General features: G+C 34.0%; 4 protein-coding genes across 6 annotated transcripts; 2 read left to right on the top strand and 2 right to left on the bottom strand.

The window, feature by feature from the left end:
• The first annotated feature begins 788 nt into the window (after positions 1–788).
• Positions 789–5,778, top strand: tsr (Cofilin/actin-depolymerizing factor homolog tsr). Its single transcript, XM_069114754.1, has 3 exons — positions 789–948; positions 4,817–5,059; positions 5,147–5,778. The coding sequence occupies exons 1-3, from the start codon at positions 946–948 to the stop codon at positions 5,345–5,347; spliced, it is 447 nt and encodes a 148-aa protein (XP_068970855.1). The 5' UTR covers positions 789–945; the 3' UTR covers positions 5,348–5,778.
• A 1,232-nt stretch (positions 5,779–7,010) lies between these two features.
• On the top strand, positions 7,011–10,705 carry LOC138180645 (WD repeat-containing protein CG11141). 3 transcript variants are annotated; one of them, XM_069114691.1, is made up of 8 exons: positions 7,011–7,270; positions 7,538–7,770; positions 7,844–8,131; positions 8,210–8,370; positions 8,455–8,894; positions 8,962–9,121; positions 9,209–10,029; positions 10,139–10,705. In XM_069114691.1, the coding sequence occupies exons 2-8, from the start codon at positions 7,546–7,548 to the stop codon at positions 10,225–10,227; spliced, it is 2,184 nt and encodes a 727-aa protein (XP_068970792.1). In that variant the 5' UTR covers positions 7,011–7,270; positions 7,538–7,545; the 3' UTR covers positions 10,228–10,705. The 3 variants fall into 3 exon arrangements, with proteins under 3 accessions (XP_068970792.1, XP_068970791.1, XP_068970793.1); XM_069114690.1 differs by having other exon boundaries at positions 9,209–10,065; XM_069114692.1 differs by lacking the exon at positions 7,011–7,270 and having other exon boundaries at positions 7,630–7,765; positions 9,209–10,065.
• A 396-nt stretch (positions 10,706–11,101) lies between these two features.
• On the bottom strand, positions 11,102–12,418 carry ATPsynO (ATP synthase subunit O, mitochondrial). The gene is made up of 4 exons (XM_069114694.1): positions 12,286–12,418; positions 12,057–12,101; positions 11,752–11,862; positions 11,102–11,669 (listed from the first exon to the last, which is right to left on the bottom strand). Exons 1-4 carry the CDS (start codon positions 12,412–12,414, stop codon positions 11,223–11,225), a joined length of 732 nt encoding a protein of 243 aa, XP_068970795.1. The 5' UTR covers positions 12,415–12,418; the 3' UTR covers positions 11,102–11,222.
• On the bottom strand, positions 11,820–23,825 carry dcma (decima). The gene is made up of 7 exons (XM_069114693.1): positions 23,574–23,825; positions 23,094–23,260; positions 18,647–18,783; positions 17,813–17,989; positions 12,286–14,653; positions 12,057–12,101; positions 11,820–11,862 (listed from the first exon to the last, which is right to left on the bottom strand). The coding sequence occupies exons 1-5, from the start codon at positions 23,697–23,699 to the stop codon at positions 14,481–14,483; spliced, it is 780 nt and encodes a 259-aa protein (XP_068970794.1). The 5' UTR covers positions 23,700–23,825; the 3' UTR covers positions 11,820–11,862; positions 12,057–12,101; positions 12,286–14,480.
• Positions 23,826–24,082: the final 257 nt, after the last annotated feature.

The following is a 24,082-nucleotide window of genomic DNA, read 5'->3' as shown; positions in this document are numbered from 1 at the left end:
TAACATTACATTAATATATCTGCCATATACATTATTTGAAGCACCTTTATTAAATCTGGTTTACTTAATTTAAAAGAGATAATATATTTTTCTTATGTTAGTAATATTTTTAACAGAAAAATTCATTATGTCGATGATTTAATTTTTACCGATAATTACTCGAGGTTATCGGCAAATTGATGTGCTGTACGGTTCGGAGTGTTTTGAAACTGTCAACTACATTGCGCGTCGTGCGCACGCAAAGCAAGCGGCATGCGCACAGAACGACGCGCGACGTCTATATGCGATCGCTTGCATGCCGCTGCCCATATAAGGTAATTTCCCCACGTCCCATACTATGATTGGTTGGTATGACCGGCAGGTCACATCGATGATTATTTTCCACAGATTACCTATTATTGGTCCTTAGATGGTCTGTATAGTCGTTCTACGACACCAAAGAACTTATCAATTGTTCTTATTCATAAGATAGTCCGAGAAAAAATCGTATTCTAGATAAAATGGAATGCTATATAAGCGACCGGCATGACCGCATCACTCAACGCTTGCGCACTGGAACAATCCTACCGGTTCCAAAACAAAGTATACGCTTGTATGTATTTAATTCGTTGATTTACCATGGAAAAGGATAGACTGCTCAAAATATACGATTTGTTAATCAATTTTCATAAAAAAGGTATCGGTCTAATCAATTATGAATTTTTGTTAACCAGTGATCGGCCAATCAAGACAAAGTTAATCAGAGTGCGCGCGCGCAGGCGTAGGGATACAGGATTCGCAGAAAGCTAGCTAAGAGAGGAGCCTCCCTTCCCGTTCGTTCGTGAGCCGCGACCCCCGCGACTGGACACTGCGCCTATCCAGTTCCACCAGACCGAGGCTCTCGTGAAAGTGTAGGTTAAAAGTGCTTGTTTACGTGATTCTTCTCACCGGCTACTACATCACGAAATGGTAAATATCATACTGTGCATGTATCCAACTTCCAAAAAATGTCAGCGATCCTTCGGAAACCGGTACATGACTTACTTTGTGGTTATGGCCGAAGCAGACGCGCCGGTCGCCATTTCTGTCCCGGCAATACGCCGCGAGAACAACTGCTTTCTTCTTTTGGCTATACCAATCAACCGATATCATTTAGTCTCAATTATTTGTTCGAAATCGTTTGTGCGATTGATTTTCATACCTCTAACAACAAACCAAACATAATTAAAATCTCTCACGTAGGTGCATTTTTATGTGCCAATCGCGATTCCTTGCTTCCAGGAAACGGATGATTCATTTCCAGTTTCACGATACGATAGTCAAACACTCGAAGACCAACTGTGATCGGTGACGGAAAAATGATCGTATATCATTGATGAGTAAAAGCTCGCGGTTGTGTTGTAACGTTTGTCGCATGGCAATCGTCTCGGTGAATTCCTTTTCAGTTGTGTTTAATTACAAGAAACGAAGAATTGTTTGCTCCTCTAGTAGAAAGATGTTTTCCCGCTAATGTAGCATTTTTGATGGCTAGTCTTATTTTTTTTTTTATCACATGCTTCAGTTTTATGTAAACTGATAAAATATTTTAGTCTATTATAATTTCTTCGACCAAAACAAAATATAATAAAAACGCAAAAATAACATTTTTTTTCTTTTTTTTGCTTGATTTTAATAGTGCCGATCATACAAGGACTTGTTCCTTTCTGTTCCCGTATATTTGACATCGATCTTATTGAACGCTATAAAATATATTTAAGTATTGTTATCGGTATGTAATTTCGCTTTCAGTTCAAACATTTCTTGAATTTTGTCGTAATTGCCAAAAATTTATATAACGAATAGGTTATGCCAGATTGAAAATTTGTACCAATTTTCTCATGTGATGTCGAAATATTGAACTTATTATCAATCAGCAACCATCTATTCTCACTTGCATCGGTGTATATATTTTAACTGTTTAATTTTGAATCCACGTTATCTCATTTTGTTTATTGTACTCTGTTACTACACGTTTGCAAAAAAGGACATTCCCATAAAAATTGTATGCAATGTAAATTTCGTATTTCTACGAGCGTGGATTAAACATAGGAACGAAATGTGCAATCCATGACTTATATAAAGATAAACTTCTCATATTGTAGAATAGTTTCATTTTGACATTTTCGTTCAAATAAAGTATTATTTATTAATTGCAATTATATTCCATATATGAAAGCTGTTGTGAAAGTCGCAGTTAATAAAACTGTCAGTGTTTTTTTTTCAAATATCTTTAAGCTTTCTTTAGCAATTAAAGATTCATGTTCATAGAACGATTAGTCATGTGTGCGATGCATCTATCGAAGTTCCGGAAGAATTCATTAAGTAGTCGCGTTCCGTTTCCGGCAAATTGGCGACAGAAAATTAACCATGTGAAACTGGCACAAGTAGTAACTACCGTTCTCCGAATACATTTTAAATATTTATGCTAGCTACCGATAGACGCTGTATCCTTGGTAATGAAGAGCCGAGTTTCCTTGCGAAACTAACCCTCTCCCACTCTTTTGCTTCGAGGATGACAGTGAACTACAAGAGTTCTGGTAGAGAGGGAAAAATTCAATGAGCCCGTAAGGAGGTCGGTTCTTGCAGGCCAGTGACTCTCAAAGTTCACTGACGCCTTCATAAACGTGATGAATAAGCTGATTATCCTTAGCAATGCGATGATTAATTTTACTCGGTATTCCTTATTCATAATCGTCTAACCTTTTCTCTTTCGTATTACCATTTAAAATGTAGCTATTAATCTTCTTTAATTAATTTATTTCATTGCACTTTTCATCATGCATTTGAGATCCTCGTGAAGAAAACGCCTACCATTAGAAATCAAGGGAATTGGGGTAATTAGAATCTAAAGCGAGTGAAGATGGCTGAATTTAAACATGTAAACGAACCAGATTTGTCGACAGATTTTATACAATTTACACGTCTTCGAGTGATATCCTACCTTTTTTGTAGTAAGGATTGAATATTTACCGTCCTTTTAGTACCGTTAAATCATTAAATAATATAAATTTGTACATGTAAACGATTAATATACTCAACAGTTAAACAATCGACCATGTCGCTCCTCATCGGTGAATCATCTTCCGTTTGACCTTGTGCCACACACAAGAGACGTTTACAACAACGCCCTAGAGGGAGCCAAGTCTGGCCCTAACCGGCATCCCCTGTCGTGCCAGAATATCGACCGAGGAATTGCATCCTCCATCCACTGGCTATCCTCCAACCACGTTACACTTTTCGTCGAACCCTTTTGCACCCCATTCGACCCTTACGTTCATTATGCCAAAATAGACAAAAGCTTTGGCCATTCGTAAAGGATGTATTTACAATGAAACGTGATCACCAATCGGAAGAGACGAATTAATCTTACATTATTTCTTATGTATATTTTTATTTTTATTTGATTATTAACGACTTCCGCGTGTATAGTAATCGTTATAAATAATAATATGAAATAAATTTAGTCGAATCGTCATTCTGCATAGTCAAGATTGTTTATTTTAGTGAATAACAACGTTTTAGCAGGTACGTAGAAACTATATAGTTGATCTGGCAAAGTGTCTGTTTTATCTTCAAATATCGAATTACGTTTTACTCGACTAATTTTAGCGATCTTGCAATTTCTTGTTTATACCCGTGAAACTGTTTGTTTTGTCACGATTCCCTGCATTCATTGCAAGATAACCAAAGATTTTTTCACAATTACGGATAGATAGACTATTAAATTGAAAGCGTTGATCCTAGACGAAAGGCTGTTTCAAAAATAACTATCCCACTTCGAACTTTTTACTCTGTGCATGTCGCCCATCTGTGACGTTACCTCTCTTTCTGCTCTCCCTCCCTCCTTCCTACTTTTCCCTATTCTGCTGTCTTCGTCAGAATCTCTATCCGGGTGTCATGTCATGGTCGTATTTCACAAATTTCCACAGAGTGGAAGAAACATGCAGTCGGGCGGACCTCCGTACCGTGTGGCACGTGCCCGAGAGCAAGGGATAACTTTAGAAATGGACGTCGGATCTCTTTTAGCATCGAATTCGTGCGTGGGAAGACTTTATTTCGGTACGTCCCCTACGTTTGTCCGCGAAATAAGCTTAAACGGCCAGACTAACATGACGTGCGTAATACTGATAGTACCGATACTGGCACAATCTCATCGTCAGTCAACCACTTCGTCATAACATCGCAAATGCAGAAAGATGTCCGACGCTCGTAATCTCTGTTCGCACTAATGCCGAAGGAAAAAATATTACTTATCTAAAGGAATGATGTGGTAGAGTTAGGTGGGAGGTTGTTGGATGATAAATCAGCGATAGCTTGTAATAGACGGAACGCATAGCGAATGCATTATTAATTTCCATTAATTTCTAATTATGGATATTTCAATTATGATTGGAATATTTAAACGAAAGAATTTCACAAACTTCAGAATTCGAATGAAATTTCATATTGTTATGTACACAGTAGAGAAATATATCTCATAAGTCGTAAAAAGTCTTACAAGTTTCTTGTCACCGATATCAATTTCAACGAGTATGATTTAATCTTATAAACAAATTTTTTTATCGGTCTCTTGTATGCAATCGTGTGACTCCATATTACACCTGATTCGTTTATACGATATTGAAGATTATATATTAGAATTTTTGACAAATTTTCTATCTGTGAATAATCAGTTACTTTAATTATCAATCCTAATTTTTGAAAAAAGAAAATGTGCTATGTAAATATGTTGTGAAAAACAAATAATGAAATGTTAAATATTAATAATTGTTTGTTTCTTATTTGTTTGTTTATTTAGGCATCTGGAGTAACAGTGGCCGATGTTTGTAAGACAACGTACGAGGAGATTAAAAAAGACAAAAAGCATCGATATGTAATCTTTTACATTAAGGACGAAAAGCAAATTGATGTTGAAGTCATCGGACCTCGCGACGCAGCTTACGACGCCTTCCTTGAAGATTTGCAGAAATGTGGTAGCGGAGAATGTCGCTATGGCCTCTTCGATTTTGAATACACTCATCAATGTCAGGGTACTTCTGAGGTAGTATTCTTAATACATAAATGGTAACGAATTGAAAATTATTAGTCGAAAATAGAGATTATTCAATTGGATTTTATTATTTTTCAGGCTTCCAAGAAACAAAAATTGTTCTTGATGTCGTGGTGTCCTGACACGGCCAAAGTTAAGAAGAAGATGTTGTACTCCAGTTCTTTTGATGCTTTGAAAAAATCCTTAGTTGGTGTGCAAAAGTATATACAGGCAACAGACCTTTCAGAGGCTTCTGAAGAAGCTGTTGAAGAAAAGCTCCGAGCCACTGACAGGAATTAGGAGTATTTCAGCAAATCCAAAATTATTAATATTATTGAGAGAAATCAAGTGAAAAACAGTACGCAAAATCCCTTCCCCAAAATAATGCTCTGTACCGTCGTCGCATTAAACGTTCACGTTTTTACACATTTTTCACGTTTAAACGAAAACGATTACTAAGTATTTGTGCTACATGTATTAGTCATTGGGGAGCGTAAACATTAGCAGAAAGGAACGTAAAAGGAACAAAAAAATATATAAAGAAAAAACACTTTTCATACTGCGAACGTTGTGTGAATCTGTCTGATATAATATTAATATTATACTATTATTATAATTATAAGATAATTGTAAAAGAATAACAGTTTACAACCAGTCAGGCAGTAAGAATGAAAGCATTACACTTTTGTCATCGGCTGTATAATGTTTAAATTAAATTCATTTCATAATGACTTCTCGTGAAATCCCGTTAGTAAGTCCCATGTTTTCCTAATGTTGTGTCAATTGTTTGGTTTGTTATAAAAGTAAAGGTAATTAGTGTAATATCGTTTGTATATGATAAGTCATTCATCGTTTTATATATGAAATAAAATTTGCTTCTATTATTTTCTATAATTCTTTATACTGAATTGGAATGTAAAAAGCTTGTGACTTGAATAATTTGATATACCTGGATTATATAATTAAATTCACTATTTTTAGTTATTAAAATTTTGTAAGTAATATATATATATATATATATATACTTACAAAATCATATATATATATATATCAGTTTTATATATATCAGTTTTTATTTTTTAGCATGTTTCATTATACAATTTGACGTGAAAGTATAGGAAAATTTATTAACTTCTTTCGTGTATGTTATATATATTTACAAGAAAAATATAAACAAAAAGATCCAATGTTTTTAACTTTGATATTTATTAGTCATGCGAAAGTAAATTATGTTATCAACTTTTTAATCTGCCGACCTTGAAATTTGGTGTTGGAACGTAAAGCGTTTTTTTTGTACATTGGTATAGTAAATAAATACATATAGGGGCTTTATACAACATATTAGTTCCTTAAATGCATAATTAAAAAATAAATGTTCCGGATTTATCACTTTTCTATGTAGGAGATTTATTTTTTAGTTACAGAGTATATTATAGCAATATCACATTTGTAATAGTCAATCAAATTGAATTTTGAATTATTGTTTCTAAAAACTATTTTTTAAATATACATATTAAAATCGGAGAAATATTTATGTGTTTTTTTTCCTGTTCTATAAAGTAATGAACGCACCTTATACTAAATAGACATTAATAATGATAACAAAATGCACACATCCTGAGTGCTGCGATTTTATAATAAATTTACTTAATAAGTATGTATGTTTATAAATATGTCAATTTTTGTTCAATATCATTATATATGGAGCTAAAATTTTGAAAATTTTTAAAAGAACGTTTTGGTAAATATATATGTGTGTGTGTGTGTGTGTGAACTATGTATTATTACATTTGTATTTCAAAAACATTATTCTTTGATAATATTTTTAGAATATATCAATACCATATTATATATAGCACTATATAAATATCAATATCCTATATATATACGATATATATATTTGCTTTTATGCTATAAATATATTAAATCAATTTTATGTACATATTTCTATTTGATAATATGGATCGTTAAAATAAATCTAGAAAATGCAAGCTTCATTTTTGTCATAATCACATATATGGTATTCTATTCTATACATGACGTAGTTTATGGTACTTACTTGAAGGCGTGCACTGGAATCTTGACAGAATTTGCCGAACCATGAAATATTAAATGAAACATAAAAATGTTCGGTAAAGTATTATTATTTCGTGCGGTATGATAAAAGAAATGTGATTTAATTATTTTGATATTTTCTGCGAATCAAATTAATTCTATAAGAAGGTAATTTTATATATCACGTAATAAATTTATTATGACATAATAAAATACTGATTTCATATGTGTTACTTTTAGACTAACAATACTGTAGTGTAGTTCATCATTGATAATTTATGTACATAATATTAAATGTCATACGAGAAAAGGGCATTTTAGTTTATGTACGAATTATTTACGTCATTCTTATTAATTTGTTATTACTTATGTCGCTATCCATTTATTAAATGTATGGTTAATGATATGAATTATAATATAATTTTATGGATATAGCACTTACAATGACATCACCTATGTGTGAAGATGGTGGTACTTTACGAGAATGGGCACCTCTTGCTATGCTTCTTCAACAAATACCTGCGAAAATTCAAACTGGGCTCTTTACACACAACATTAATTTTACCTGTATTGATGCAGTGCCTGAATTTATAGCCATTGGAACTAACTATGGTTTAGTATATTGGTTTGACAGAGAAAAGCAAGACTTGCAAAGGCTTCGATGTGAGGTATCATACATAATATATACTTAATTTATGATGATTTTATATTTACACATGAGGTGCTATTTATTTTTTTCAGAATGTCAATTCGAAAATTACATGTATTCAAGTGATATCAACAGTAGACTATATGGTTGCTGCTGGTAATGAACATGGTGTAGTAACTGTATTTCAAATACCTAAAAATCCACCAGATTCATTACCAGATAGTTTAAAACCAAAACAGAAAAAACAGGTTGAAAGGTATAGCATAAGTGGTTTACATAACAGCGCAGTAACTACAGTTGAGTGGTCTAAGAATGGTATGAAATTATTTAGTGGAGATCAAGATGGTTTAGTTGTACTTACTGAAATTGATTTTTATATGGTACGTAGTGCAAGTTAAATAACAGCGTAGTTCCATTATCCAAAAATTTTTATGTTTTTTTAATACATGTTCCTATAGCATTTGTCAAAATCATCAGAATTATTAAATGAGAAGTATGCAGTAGTGCAATTAAGTTATCAACAAGGTTTATTGTTAGTTTCTACAACATTACGTACGATACTGGTAAATAGAAATGAGAATGGAAAGGTAACACAAGTTGGTCAGAAAGAACGCAAAACGTTAGTAGTTAATTGAATTAACATCCAATTTTTAATAAACAGTAATGTTATAAATTAAAACACAACAATGAACATATATTTTAGATTGGGAAGATTAGGTGCTGTATTTGGTTGTAGACAAAATTATGTACAAGACTTAGTAATATATGCTAGTAGACCTGGATTACGTTTATGGCAAGCTGATAAAACAGGGACTGTGTTAAAAACACTTATTTTTAAGGATGCTGTTCGATCTGGGCATACAGAAGTGGAACTTTTAAATCCAGCACCAGAAAGTTGTAAAAAGAATCGCGGGGAACCTACATTTGGTGTCATTTTACCTTTTTGTGACGACTTACTAATTACATACAGCGATGATATTATATATGTAGTAAATCCACAGACTATTGCTATAACATCCATTGTAACAGATTTACGTCGTGTTACTAATGTTGCTTGTACTAAAGATGAAATATTTGTGTTGGAAGGGGAAAGGAACATAATACGTATTGCATATTATCCTGAAACTAACATGTTCTCATCAGGTAGATATTTTTATTAAATACTTTTCTAATATCTTATTCGAATTTTAACAACCGATTTTATTTGTAGAAGCAAAAAGTGCATCAGATCCATTATTGTCATTTGCTGAAATTAGTAAACCAGTTACCAATGGTATATTAGAATTAACTTCAAAATTAATGGAAAGTACGATAGTGCCAGCTATTCCTTTTCACAAAATCAATCCAAGTAATATTATTCAATCTGTAGGGTAAAGTATCCCAGTGAAAAAGAAATGTATTTATTTTTTATTAATAAATAATATATAAATTGTTTAAAAGTATATATCACTTTTTAGTATTGTACCAATTGTTACTATTGGCACTGATGTAACATCAATTACAAGTGCAGAAGAAGCTGTAGAAGTACCAGTGATGCCAGATAATTTAAATTCTTCATTAATAACAGACAGTAGCAAAATAACAGAACATAATGATATTTCCAAAAGAAAAAATAGCGAACAAAATGAAAAACATAATGATAGGAGGCAAATATTCGAAAAAATTAGTCAACAAGAATTTGAAGATGTTGTATTTACTCCAGAAAGGAAAATTAAAAAATCACATAATAGGCTATTAAATGGAAATGGAAATTGTTCATCATTATCCGACATTAATTTTGATTTATCCGCTTTCAATAAGGACAAAATAAATGCCAATGATGCAAAGACGATGCATTCTTCTTTATTAACACTCAGTGTCGATGATGATTTTATATTAAAAACTGAAAGAAATCTTGAATCAATCCAACGTGATGTAGAAAATAAAGAAAAACTTTTAGCTGATGTTTTGGATTTTGATTTGTCAAAGTATATGACGAGCAGTCAAATTAATACTACTAATTCAAATATGTCCCAATCTATCGATACAATCACATATATAGGTTGTGCAGTACATTCCAATAATTCTTTCACAGAGGAAAAAATTGAGCAAAATGAATATAATGATCACAGTGACCATACAGAAACGGAATCTGGAGATGAAGATGTCAGTTACCGTACGGAATTAAGGAAGTTAGAAGATTTAGGTGAATGTAGAAAAAAGCTTTTACAAGATAAATTAAACGAACCTTTACAAAAAGGTAGTTATGTTGATGGGAGGAAAATGTCACATTCAACAGGTATGGGTAAACATGAATTAGAAGTTGAATTCCATAGTAAGTATAACAAAATTAGTTCCCAACATATGATTACACTTTTGCAATATAAATGGAAAATATTTATTTCCAGTTGTACCGAATGAGTTTATGATATCAACTACAATTGAGGAAGAAGATTGGGTTTTAGTAAAAAATGATATACCTCCAGTTGCAATATAGAGCATAATTAAAGTATGAAACCACTTTAAATAGAAATTACTTCAATTTTGATGAATGTTTTCTTTTTCAAGCTTTATGCAGATGTGCCTTCAATTTTTTCTGCACATCCATCCAATGAAGTTATCTCACAATTAGGGTAAAAATGTGCGTGTACATTTTCTCACACTACATTCAAACTTTGATTAGGCAATGTATTTTCTAGTCTTACTTTAGTGCGATTTATGTTATTTTTACCATAAACAAAAAAGATTACAAAATGCCCAATGATTACTGAGTATTTAGGTAAATATGCATAATATTTTATCAAATATTGTGATTTATTTTTTAATTCTGAATTTTTTTAAATCTATTGTAAATTTGTAGGAAGAAAATTTATGATAATCAATTTTTTTTAAGGTTTATTGTTACATAGTGCTATAAATGTGCGGTTACACATTTTTAGATATATTGTAAAATGATATGTAAGCACATTTTTTTTGCATAATCAATGTCATTTATAACATTCCATTTTAAATTTTTACAAAAAGTAGTCCACTTTTTGCCATTTGAAACTAGTAATAGACATGATGATTATATTAAAACACAATGTTCTTACAATATATATTAATTTATAAAATGTAGCAATGTTTAAAAGTTGAACGTTTGTAAACTTCTCTGTAAATGCATATACAAATTCAAAACATTGTAAGTACTTAATTTTTCAAATATAAATACTTTTTAAATGGCACCCAAATTTTTGTTAGCATAAGAATAAATATGACTATATCTTACTATTATACAAGTAAGATCTTGTTTTTTTATCTTGATTGATTTTACTTATAAAAAAAATAAAGGTTACTTATACATAAAATGGTTTAATATAATAAAAAACAGATTTTCTTAATAGCAATAAGTAGATTCTGAATATTTTATTGTTTAATGACATACAGAATACTCATGAATTGTTCTATATGAGTACTTTATCTTTGCTCATTTCACTGAATGTTAGAAAGTGATCACACTGTGTTAGCAATAATGTCAGAATATTTTTTTATTTTACTGGCCACGCTCATGTCTACATATTTATCACCTATTGCTATAATCATACCTCCAATAATAGAAGGATCAACTTTCGAAGTAAGCAAAATAGATTGACCTTTACTTAAGAAGCCCTTTAGAGCTGTTTGAAGCTTAGATGTCATCTCAGCATCAAGTGGTTTAGCAGTTATAACTTCACAAGGGACCTCACCTCTATTGGCAGCCATAAATAATTTAAATGTATTAATTACATTATTTACATCTGAAAGTCTGCCATTTTCTGCCAGTAAACCCAACAGATTTACAGTTTCATTACTTAGACTAACTTTTCCACCAATTGCCTGAAGTGCTTTTACTTTATCTTTTCGTTTTATCGACGGATTCTTCACAAATTCTGCTAATTGTTTATCTTTCTTCAGAAAATCCTAACATATGTATGTTTTTATTAATAGTAAAATTATTTTTAATTATGAATTAAGAATAAGATGGAATATTTATCATACATACTTGAAATTTAAGCAGATCTTTTTCAACATTATTTAATACTTTTTGTTTTGAAGCTGCAGAATAAAGTGCTGTAGCATATCGTCCTTCTATTCCATATACTTGAATTGGAGGCTAAAAACAAAAAGACAGTGAAGTAACATTTTCATTACTGGAAATGAAATTAATAGAAAATATTCTAAAGTTTTTAAAAGTAACTCACACAATTGTGACTTATTAAAACATATGATTATGAAATACTATCTGAAGTATTAAATATATATTTTAAAGTTATGTAATTTTATATCTAATATATGTTTGAAAAGTACCTTAACCATTTGTTGAGCAGCAGAACTGCTAGAAAGTGACCGCACCTAAAAAATAGTAATGTCTTCTGTTAATTTTATGTAATATTCTTTGGTCTTAGAATGTTTTTATTCAATCAGTACCATAATTAAATTGTCGGAATATTTCATTTTATTATCAACAATTCAATTTTTATACATTTTAGTTGAATATTAACGAGTGTAATAAATTATATATTAAAATAATACTTACAATTATCCTACTGAAGGACATTGTCATATATTTCGAACAGCAAGTATCCAAATTCAAGAACGACAAATGTGGTTCTACTGATCTACCATTATATAATGTGAACTGTTTCACATAGATATGTAAGTGCATACACTTTTCGACTTAATAGCGACATCTCTAGAAGTAGTTTTAGAGTTACAAAGTTTTATTTAAGCAATAATTAACGTAAGATTATTTACTGTAATTGCACTTTTATTTATTATTAGCGGAACTTTTATTTATTACATGACTTCAATTACATTCATTACAGATTTATGTTCATACGCTCTTACATCTCGTTCGAAAATAGGTCGCCATTTTGTAATTGCGCGCTATACAGTTTCTTCCGATATTCGTAAGAGGGCAGTAGTGTATTGTAATTTTGAAAACACAGACGTCAGATCAGTTTGAACAAAAATTCGATAAAAGTAAGTGGGAGATACCAGATTAAAATTTATTAACTTTAGTAATTCGATACGATATTCTCTTCTGACTATTACATTTAAGGTATATCATGCATTTGTCTTACTCTCTCATATTTTCATTTTCTTATATATGTATCAATTGAAAGGCAACGAAAATTTTCCTATATCAGGACCAAATACAAAGTTTTAATATATAGTGATTTATTTATTATTCTTCAAGTATGATGTAACGTACAATAAAATTTTTTGCCGATAGAGAATTTGGATTAAGGATTTAACGTTCAAGTTCCTTTGCACCGTCAAATGAAAAAGACATTTAAGAATTCACCAAAGTGACGAGATCCTTATGAATATAACATCCATAACATCGATGACATGAACGTTAACTTTTATGCTTTACATACAATGTCATACAACGTTTTATACTTTCTTTTACATATTTATGTTCTTATTTAGATCTCTACTCAATACCCAGATTGATTCGTTTTTAAATAAAAAAACGATAATTTGCGTCATACACTAATATTCTCTGTGTCGATAATTGAAATCGAACGTAAATAGTAATACAAAAGATGTCGAAGCATCACTAGCGGAAGGAGTCAATTACGTTTAATACGGTGAACAATGAAACGATAATAATTAATAATTATTATCGTTTATTGATACGTGGCCGTAAAACCAACATTATATATACTTTTATACGGTTCAATGTAACGTGTATACATATAGATGTATGTGTGTATATATAGATTTCACATATACATATATCTTTTTTCAATTTCATATAATAATACATTTAACATTAAAATGAACCGTTTATAGAACCGTATCGCCAATTTGTTATAAAAAATGACACGAGTTAAAAGCGTGAAATGTTCCATTTTTATTAACTTATGTATAAATAACGACCTTATATATATGACAATAATGAAAAGATACGAACGTATCATGATTTTTATGAAATATAATTAGATAAAGATGGAATACTGTCAGAGACTAATACGATAAAATTCTCAAAGTATAAATTCTTTTTAATTGCATTACTCTTATTGTGCATATGGGCGATACGTGGTTCACATTGGTCCACTATTGGAATGATCAACGTCCAATTCAGTTGGCATTTATTTTCCTACTTTCCAACGTGATGCATAGTTTCTTATATGCTATCCGATCAGCGATAAATTTGAGCTCGTTCATCACAGTTCGGATTTCGAGTAGTAAATACACAAATAAACGACAATGTCACATCTATAATGATTGTTTTTACATTGACTTTTTTTTCCTTTAAATGCTAGATATTATGCCGTTGGTGTTGATCGAGGGACGAGAGAAAGTCTAATTAAATTTTATCAAGGAATCGATCTGTCTTCATAATTTTATGGAACCGAGTGGTCGATCAACAATGCAACAACTCACTTGCACCGTAAGTTTGTCAGATTTTTCAATATATTTAAACGATTCTGCAGTAAATGAAACTTTTTTATAAAAATACCGAATATGTTTCTATATTTAGAGATCCGTACTTATGAACTAAATAAAGCTTCAGTATCAGGTTTCTTATCGACTAATCGACTAGAGTTGAATATCCTTTTGATTTAAAAATATAGCGAAAATTTGTTCTCCCTTTATCACTTATTCTTAAAATTTACAGATAGAAAATTAAAAACGAAAGGAAATTAAGTATATAAATTATTAAAAACTTTTGTGAAAGGATTTCTTTAAGAGAAAGGTGGGCAAATACGTTTAGTTCGATTAAACATAGTTGGCCCTTGCGGCGCAACAAAAGAGATTCAAAGCTCCGCGAAAGTAGGACGATTGTCTGGTAGGCCTGCTAGGCCTTTCGTGGCTTTGGTTCCATCGATGCATCCGTCTGCCGTTGGGACGGTTACCCCTACTTCCGGCACTCTGTAAAGCTGAGTACTTTTCTGGAAACAAAGTGTAGAAGAAATTTTCTTAGCTTTGAAAATTTCATAAACCAAATATATAGTCGAGTCAATATTTCTTGAACGAACAATTATTTAATGAAGGAAAGGAAGGGGTGATTTTATTCGCTAGAAGATCGAGTCAATATACTCCTAATCGAAGAAATTCTTCATAAGATTTTTTTTTAAATTAAAAATGCAAATAGCACTGTATATAACGAATTTTCTTACGTGATACCTAAAAAACATTTCTCTTTACTCCTTTTCATTTAATATCTTTCTTTAACTTATTGACATACTAATCTTTTCGGATTAAATGTGTAGATACAGATATCTGGATAGCATAGGTTTCACTGCAATTTTTATTCAGATGGTTCACAATTGGGGCAATTTTTCCAAGTCCGCGATTCTCACTTATCTGGCGAGCTGAAAACCATAGTGGGGTAAGCCAAGATTTTGAAAATTTGAATTTAGTCACATATTTCAATTCTTACAAGTCCTCTCTGCAACGATACATTTTCATGACTTAAAAATATAATGAGTTATGTATAACAATAAATGTAAGACATTATTTTATAAAAAAAAAAAAAAAAAAAATAGCTACGAACTGACTTAATATCGCTATGATTAAGCATTTGTGAAGTACATAGAAAAATGAATAATACTCAACTAGCAAACCAGTTAAGCTAAAGAGAATAGCCACAATGTTTCGAATCACTTAGCAGATAGACTGTCCGGTTGTATCGATTTTCATAATGTACGGCTCTCGATGCCATTTTTTAATATCCAGTACTTTTCAAAGGAGCTTTCTTCTCTGAAAGAATATCATCTTCAGCGATTATACCCTGGGAACGTATTTTAGAGTGGCGAGAAATGAAAACGCGAAAGGGAGAAAGACTGCCGAATAAATTATAGCGAAATGTGATGTAAGCCTTCTTAAGCGGGACATATCATCGCCATTAGTCCGACAACGACCGGAAGCGGTGCCATTTCATACGATGCCGGCAATACGGAAAAATCGTACGAGCTCGTATCGTACTACGATGAAAAGACGACTTAACTCTACCATTGCTATGGCCGCAATAAATTGCGATGCCTGCTCGCCGAGATCTCTTCGCGTTCGACTTTGCATTATCGTAAAATCACGGGTGGTTTCATCGACTCCGAGAATCTCAGCGATAAAATATGTTTCGTGAAATTTAAGAGTGAAAAATATCACGCGAACCGTGTTCGCTTTGTTATTTCGCAAATTACAACTTAAATTTACTTTATCAAGGGACAGTCTTCGTAACTCATTCTCATATTTTTCTTTTCCCATTCTTTTTCTCTTCCATTCGACACGCAACAAAACTTATTTCCAGTTACCGCAGGTGGCCTTTTTTTTTTCTCGGAAAATCGTAGTTGAAAATGAATTCCTCGCGTCCTTGACCCCGAAAATTGCACTCCACGCTTGATGGCATGCGACAGACGATACGCGTACATATTAATTTTATCAGGAGAAATAGAGAATCCTGGTCTAGCTACGGGTCACCATAGTGCCGGCTACAAAGGTTTACACGATCTTGTCTATCCAGATTGTTTCGCAAATCGTGACTCAAATTGCTTTATCGGTTCGCGGTCGAGCATATTTCTCTCTCTACCTTTGATTTTCCCACCCTATTCCCGCGCCTAGCGAATTCTCGTTTCCGTGGAGAACGGAGGGAACGCAGGAACGAACTTCCACGTTTCCATCTATCCTTGACCCGAAAGCTCTGTTTAATGTTGAATAATACTCTCGCGTTCTCCGTAGCTTTTATGTATTTCTGTGTTTTGTATTTCTTGTTTACGCGCTTCCACCGTATTACATTGACCGGGTTCCCGTGGCTCGAACATCTTTTGGAAATTTGTAAAAGCTGCGCATGTGTCTTGTTTCCACGTCGGCAAAGTCTTCCGCCTAAGTATTTCCACTCGGAAATAAACCGTGCGTTCTTTTCTATTCGCGCTCCGCTTCCTCCCATCTCGTTCCTCTCTCGTATCGTTTCGCGCCGTTTCCCCGACGAATTTTCTCGACACGCCGCGTGCACACAACACCACTCGACCTGCCCTTTTACGAAATTTTACCCGGAATCTCCGACCAACCGCGGCTGTTCTCTTATTCTACTTCTGTGACCGCGCGTGATCTTCCTTAAACATGAATTTCCTGTTCGTAACGCGCATTAAGGGAAGTTTATGTTCTGATTCGACCTTGACCTGGTTCTTGTTCAATGTCAAATCTCTCTCTCTCTCTCTCTCTGTTTCTCTCTAGTCGTATCGTTATTCCCTTGATAAGCAGGCAAAGTCTCGAATTGACGCTTAGGGGATCGAAGATCGTACATGGTAATTTTCGTGCTATCTCTCTCGTTCCTACCCCTAGTGAGACACAGGGGCGCATCCGAATTCGCTCATTATATCGGTAGATAATTAAGGTCGTCGTGTACTATCGAGACTGAGAAGTGAATCGGCATTATAGCTTGATAATTCTATACCGAGCTTCAGCCTGTTTAGAGCTAATACGTTTGTTCCGTGGAATCAATGGGAATTGGCAAGAGCGAGGAGGTAAGACATAGCCAAAGAGACGAACAGAGAGAAAAGGGGGATTGTGTTCTCCTTTGAAATCCAGACCTTGGCCTCTGGAGTAACCCGATTAGAGGCGGTTGAATAGAGAGAAGTCGCGAGAGAGCAGTAGAATAGGAAGAAGGATGGATAGTGAAAGTAAGGTCAACAAAGCAGGAAGAGATATTAGAGTGGCAAATAGAACGACGAAACGTTCGTAGAACAGCGTAATCGAATTAACTGACGTGGCGCGTTTACGTTTCGAAGTGAATCGAGTGACGCGAATATGCCGTTCGATTCTCTGCTGTTTGAAAAACAGTTTAACCTGCCCCCTTGGAAAATATCTCTCCGGGCGACAAGGGCTTTTATCTTTCCGAAAAACGTTCTTACCGCGTGTGCGCTCTTTGTCAACCAATAGCGTTTGTAATATTATCCCCTCGAAGCGTACACTCGAGAAAAATTCGAGCAACCCGTGAAAAACGAGTGGAAATATACGCAGGGAAAGAAACGGGGGCGTTGCGAAATAAAATTCTATAAACGAGAAACAAGGGAGGAAAAGGGGAGAATGGTAAACAGAGAATACGACGGTACCTATATCGCCACCCGACTGGGGCATAAATTCTTGCAGTTCGTTCATCAAGCCTCGAATTTCCTCGGAGTCCTTTTGGATGCTGCACAATTCTTCCTCGTAGAAATCCGGTGTGATCTGCTTACAGAGGACTATCTGCGAGATCACGTTGCCGATGTTGGATGGCCCGGCTCGAGTTTCTGTAACGAGAGCAAAAATAGATCTGCGTTGGTCGTTACCATGGCTGTTTGTGAAAAAAAAACGCGCGACGTATAAATAGACTGCAATTTAAGGGTGTAAAGATGCATAGAACACGCGAATATATAAGAATATATGAAATTATCCAAATTACGGTACTCGTTATAAAATTATTCTACCTACTTCAATAGGTGAGAAGAAAAATAGGTGTAGTTTCACCTATGTTAACAAGTGAAATAAATATCTCCTTGGATTCTGTTTCAGCAGTCACGCTTGTGAAATATGAATTTCTATAAAAATCCGCAGTCTGCGTTCATATAAGTGTTGGACCCTTTAACAATGGGGAGAAACTTTATATATATACACATCTTAAATGTCTTCGTATATGTACCTATGTATAATATTTATATATAGTTGAAAATATTCTTTTCTTTTTGTGTGTCTGATAATAGAAACGGAGAAAATCTCGAGGATAAAGAGATAATACTTTTCTAAGTCGTTTATTCTGAATTAAATTATCTTCTTTCGGCGAATACCTTTAGATGATAGATAAAACGTATGTAACGCGTTTATTGCAAGTAAATTTACGAGCTGATAGGATTCTTTATTCGCTGGAATGTTTAACTCGTAGGAAAATATAGGATGCTTAGAAAAGTTACCGTAATATTCCGTCATATCCATCGGTACGATGCGGATGAGGTTCTTACTTTTGCAGAGCTCGCGCAGGAATAATTGCACAACATAAAAGAGCAGCATCAAATTTGGGCAGTCAACAGGGATCCCGATATCCGTTGTTCTGAAAGCAGAACCCATTCGTAGGCTTATTATTTTTTTGTCGTCCCAAGTTTCCTCGTTAGGGATTTCGTCATCCGACCACTTTTTTCCTCTCCAATTATTACTTCTTCTTTTTTTCTTTGTTCGTCTGCGACTTATTTCGTAGCCAATAATTTCATGACCTTTCATCCTACGTTCTACCAAGCTAATTACCCGAGAAACACGATTATTAACATTTACAAAGACTCGAAACACGTCAGTCGATAGAATGCGATAAAACGTGGGACGTGGAGTAAAACCTTTACGCTATGATTGTTACATGCGAAACAAAATAAATTTTATATATTAAAAACTTAGTTAAAACACCTTTATTGCTGCAAACGTGGAATGTTTAATACCATTTCTGTAAATGCGACATGAAACCAAGCGGTTCATTACGTAACGAGATTGTTTCGTGTTGGTTCGCGGCCAACCACGGAATTTCTTCTTTTCATTGCGAAAAGGCGAGACGTAATGTGAGATCGTAGAATTATAACGAAGTGCACCGACGTGGCGCGTTCAACAATCCTCTGACCGTAAATTTCTTTTTAAATTGTGCAATCGCCACAAGGAGTTAAACAACAACTCCTCGACAACACCTCTCTCCTTGACAACATGTATTTTAATTGCGAAGTTGCAGATAAATTGAACTGCAGTGATTTCAGTCTTTATATCGATTTTCTAAAAGCAAATATGGGATAATAAATCATTTTTCATTGCTAATGGATAAATCTGGTAGAAGTATTTTATTGCTTAATAAGTTTTTTATGGCTATGTTCTATATTTTCGAATTATAAGTTTCCGATTTTAATGCAAGCGATGGTATTTAACAGTATGGTATAGATAGTATATTTAATAGCGTGGTGTTTGGTATAGCAATTTAAATGTATCGTCTGCTAATTTCATAAATTTGAGAAAATTCACGTACGTTTACTGAAAATTAAAGTGTTCAGATATTTATGAACGGTGGTGTACGTAACCAATTTGTCGCGTGATACTTTCGTTTCCACTATTTTTATAAATAATCTGTGAAAATTCACGTACATCAAGCTGGAATTCTAAAAGCAAGTAGACTTAAATGTAAATAATATATCGTTTTGCTTCGATGTTTATGAAGTTTCGTGGAAATCGTTGGAGTAATACCCCTTAAGGCTTTAGTCTCACGTTTTACTTTTGAAATTGTAAATGGTTTCTGCGTGTTCTCGGCTAACTTTCAACCACAATTTTTCCAGGGCTGTAATTTTAGTATCGCAAAAATCTAATAATCCAGTTTCTTTCTTTTCAATGACCGTTTATATTATGATTTACGTCAGCGGTGCCTCGCATGCGCTTGCTATTTATCGCTTAATTCCCTAGCGGTCTGTAAGTAACGCTTAACAACAAACTTGCTTGATATCAAGAGCTATAACAGCGAGGGCGATTACCAGATGATGAACTCGATCCTCTTATGTTGCCACTCTCGTTTGTCGCTATCTCGTAGGCAATTAGTAGGAATAAATTTTGAAACGAGCGCAGCGATCTGAAAGGGGAATTTACGAATGATACCTGATTTAAGTTGAAACCCGTAATTTATGCGTATACTGTGATCTGCTTCGATTAGAGGTATCAAACGAAATTATGCATAAGCGTTTCGATGTAATATCGTTCATTGACGAAAATGAATACACGTACCAAATTTCACTGAAAGAAAGAAAGAAAGAGGAAAAAGAAAAACGAATGAAAAAGAAGGTAAAAAAGGTGAACGTTTCCGTGTTTCGCGTAATCGATACAGAAGTCGCGTGATTTCGTAAGATACGTTGTACGAGATAGGCCTATTACAAGGCACGGAAGTATTGGAAAAGTTGTTTGCATGATAAATTAGACGTTCGGTATGTTGCTAAGTGCTTCATTGTGAATCAATCATGCTTTCAGCCAGGCTTGATATAATTTCTAATTCGTTTTCTTTTTTTCCTTTTTCTCAGCGTACGTAACTTTCTGCTAATTGTATTGCGTTTAATTTTCGCGGAATAATTATTTAAGTAACACTTGATCGCGATTAGTGTGCGTTTGACGTTTAAAATGTAGCAGAGTTTACGCAGCAATGTGTTACGCGAATGGAAATGGGGGAAACGGAGGGCGAATATTGTGTACACGATGTGTCGCGCCATAATTAAGCAATTATGTAACGAGAAACGTATAATAAACGAATATGTAATATCCGATAATCTAACTGCAGGTAAGGAGTTGTTAAAGCCAGGTGAAAATTGATTACGAATACAATTTAACGGGAATAACAGTTTCTATTAAAACCAACAAGATTGTCGAGCAATGCATCGAGCTTCTATCGAAGAAATTACGAGATAGATGACTTTTCGGACGTTTGTAATTTTGCAAAATTTATTCGACGAGTCGGAAATTCCGGCTGTTTCATTCATCTCGTTGTAAATCAGATAAGAGGAGAATTAATGAGAATGCAGAAGAGGAAGAAATTTGTGAAACATTTAACTTTTCATTAAAACAGGCAAACTCGCGGAAGAGAATTGTTCAAAGGTGACGTCTGAGAATGTTTGGAGATTGGACGTTGGTCATCGTTCTTTATATCTTCTTTTCTCTCTCTTCTTCGTAGGAAAACCAATCCCGTGGAATCGATAACATTCTTTGCAGCACAGTTCAAAGTAATAGGAACTTTCGTGACGCTATTATTTCACCCTTTCCCTTATTTGATTGTAGAACGCGATATTTCCTTGTGATGCGCGGTTTGATTACAACAACGAAAGGAATTTTGATATAAAAATACCAAATGGATAGCTTTTACTAGTATAGAGTCGATGACCCTTGGTTATACTTGTTTCAGGAATTCCGGTTGTCACACTAGGTCACCCAGACCCTATTCAATTTTCAACTACCTGCTGTCCAAAAAATAGCAGTGATGTTGAATTGAAAAAATTTGGGGATATAGTTTGAACATCCTAGAATATGCTTTGACAGAAAGAGGTTAATAAACGAAGTGACATCATTCTTAAAAAAAAAAAATCTTTCTATTTGTAAGCTTAGAAAAAAAGATATTTTTATGAAACAATGTCAATATTTTTACGTTTTGACATTTCTGGCTGAAAATTTAAGATGATGCTTTTAAGATACTCGAAAGGAAAAAAGTAGTTTTTTAATACACGTTTCAAAAAATATATTTATTTGACACATCGAGGATGCATACTTATTGGATATATCGAGCAATTTTTGAGCAAGAAAGGCGATGCAGTTATTTGAAAAAATTAGTTTATTCACACACACACTCGTACGAAAATTTTTTACCTCAGTTATATATGTAGATTTAGGTGTAAAAAAATATATAATAATGATTGACGAATGTACGTGAGATTTGCACAGAAATAAAATATGTTCCACTGTAATAAAAAATACGCTTGAGTCAGCACGACGCTAAGACGTAACTAACTTTAGAGAGTTGCCACAAACTTACGGGATTCTTAGCAGCTCAAAATACTTCAAATTGATAGCAGATTATAGACATAGTGCCATTATAAGCGACGTCTTGTAGATATTTCTTTACAAAGTGTAACTGTGGGTCACCAGAATCCATAATGATAACCGAGGGTTAAGAATGATTCGGAAGCGCGATAAGATTATCAGGGTAATGACGAAAATGCGAGCGACTGATTTGACTTTAAAAAGCCATTTAGCGTCGTGCTTAAGAGATGTAATTTAGCGAATAAAACACAACGATAAGTGTGATAAATTGTCTGGCAGATTTTTTGGATTTCCTTGAAATGATACATTTCCGAGTCTCACCGAGGAAAATCTTTGGTCATATTGCATCGCTGCATCAGAAACGGTGAGTAGCAACGTACCAAACCACAAACGTGGTAGCAACTGTACGTACATATACGTATTGACTATCGTGGCTGGTTCGCTTCTGTTATAGCAATCTATTTATCCCGTTAATTGGAATCTCATTAACCGGAAGCAATTCGAGTTCGCTCCGCGCGATGTCTTCGTTTAACGCTCGTTTCGGAGTAATTGACATAAACTAGTTAATCAATCGTTCTCGGTTTCCCCCTTTCTTTTTATTTCTCTCGACTTATCCTCCAATTTCTGACCTCCCTTCTCTGCCCGCTAATTAGCAAGTTTAACGGCTTGTTGACACGGTAATTCTTCCGTGAGAATTTCGTAGGATTCGAAATATCGTGTCAAGGACGTAAATCGTTTTACCTTTTCCATTAAATATTTCTTTTATTATTACCCGTTCTGGGAAGCAAGCGAGAGAGAAAAAAAAGATTGTGAGAAAGTTTACCATACCTTCGTACTTGTGGCAGTATGAGCTGGGACGTGTTTCTGCACGCTTCTACGCAATGTCGTCGTAATCTCCGAATTTTCTCTCGAAGTTCCGGACAGTCTCGTGGTTGGCCGATGTTTATCAGCAGATCGCGGAATTGCGCCACTTGGTTGTTGATCTCTTGAATTTGCTGCGAAATAAAACCGAAACTCGCAATTAACTCTGTTTCCCTTTCATTCGTCGCGATATTCGCGAAGTATCGGTACCTAAGTTTCTCAGAATCGTAAACCGAGCATTTTGTTACACGACCGATGATTATTCCACGATACATCAAGTAACACGGTGTTACTGTCCGTTCGAACGATCGCTTTCTCATTAAGGTCTACGCAAAACGAGAATACGTGCAACTTCGCGACGAGAAAGAAACGTATTATCGTCGGCTTTAATCCAAATAATATAGTAGACTCGGTGTTCTAATAGTAAAATAAATAGCAATAAATTACCAAAAGAACAGCCTTCTCCGTTTTCTCGTTCTTGTCATCTTGAATTTGCGTTTGAACTTGAGACTGACTTGCGGTATGAGTGCGACTCTGAATGTTGCTGACCGACGGTATTGGCGAATCCGTCATTATTTCGCTCTAATGAGTACCGTTTGATTGCTAATTGCCACAAGGCAATTAACAATATAGCCGTACGATATCTGCGAATGCTGCAAGTTGTTTTCTACGTAAACACTAAGGGAACACCGTAAATACCGTGCGAATTCACACTCCTAACCACCGATGTTAATATACCTTGTTCGTTACTAATTCACGGCTATGATTAAACGCGTATTACCAGCGACAATGAATTATCAATTTCGCCCCTATGAATATTAATGAACATTAACATTCAACGTTTACGCATGTTTTATAATATAAATATTTTATAATATCCGTCTGGGTAACAAGGATCAGCTTTACATCGATACGAGATTCCATTGGTTTTTCCTTTGACTTTGAAGGAATGACTT

Source organism: Bombus flavifrons, chromosome 6 (assembly GCF_040668555.2).
Source record: "Bombus flavifrons isolate JBK064 chromosome 6, iyBomFlav1_principal, whole genome shotgun sequence".
NCBI classification, from domain to species: domain Eukaryota; kingdom Metazoa; phylum Arthropoda; class Insecta; order Hymenoptera; family Apidae; genus Bombus; species Bombus flavifrons.
This window is presented reverse-complemented; position numbering and strand designations above follow the sequence as displayed.

Coding starts and splice junctions, on each gene's coding strand:
- dcma (XM_069114693.1), bottom strand. CDS start 23,699: ATGACGGATTCGCCAATACCGTCGGTCAGCAACATTCAGAGTCGCACT. Junction 18,784..23,093: donor ATACTGCCACAAGTACGAAG/GTATGGTAAACT, acceptor TTCTGCTTTCAG/AACAACGGATATCGGGATCC. Junction 17,990..18,646: donor GGATATGACGGAATATTACG/GTAACTTTTCTA, acceptor CTCTCGTTACAG/AAACTCGAGCCGGGCCATCC.
- tsr (XM_069114754.1), top strand. Junction 5,060..5,146: donor AATGTCAGGGTACTTCTGAG/GTAGTATTCTTA, acceptor ATTATTTTTCAG/GCTTCCAAGAAACAAAAATT.
- LOC138180645 (XM_069114690.1), top strand. CDS start 7,546: ATGACATCACCTATGTGTGAAGATGGTGGTACTTTACGAGAATGGGCA. Junction 8,132..8,209: donor CTGAAATTGATTTTTATATG/GTACGTAGTGCA, acceptor ATGTTCCTATAG/CATTTGTCAAAATCATCAGA. Junction 9,122..9,208: donor AATATTATTCAATCTGTAGG/GTAAAGTATCCC, acceptor ATCACTTTTTAG/TATTGTACCAATTGTTACTA.
- ATPsynO (XM_069114694.1), bottom strand. CDS start 12,414: ATGCACTTACATATCTATGTGAAACAGTTCACATTATATAATGGTAGA. Junction 11,863..12,056: donor CTGCTCAACAAATGGTTAAG/GTACTTTTCAAA, acceptor TTTTGTTTTTAG/CCTCCAATTCAAGTATATGG. Junction 11,670..11,751: donor AAGATCTGCTTAAATTTCAA/GTATGTATGATA, acceptor TACATATGTTAG/GATTTTCTGAAGAAAGATAA.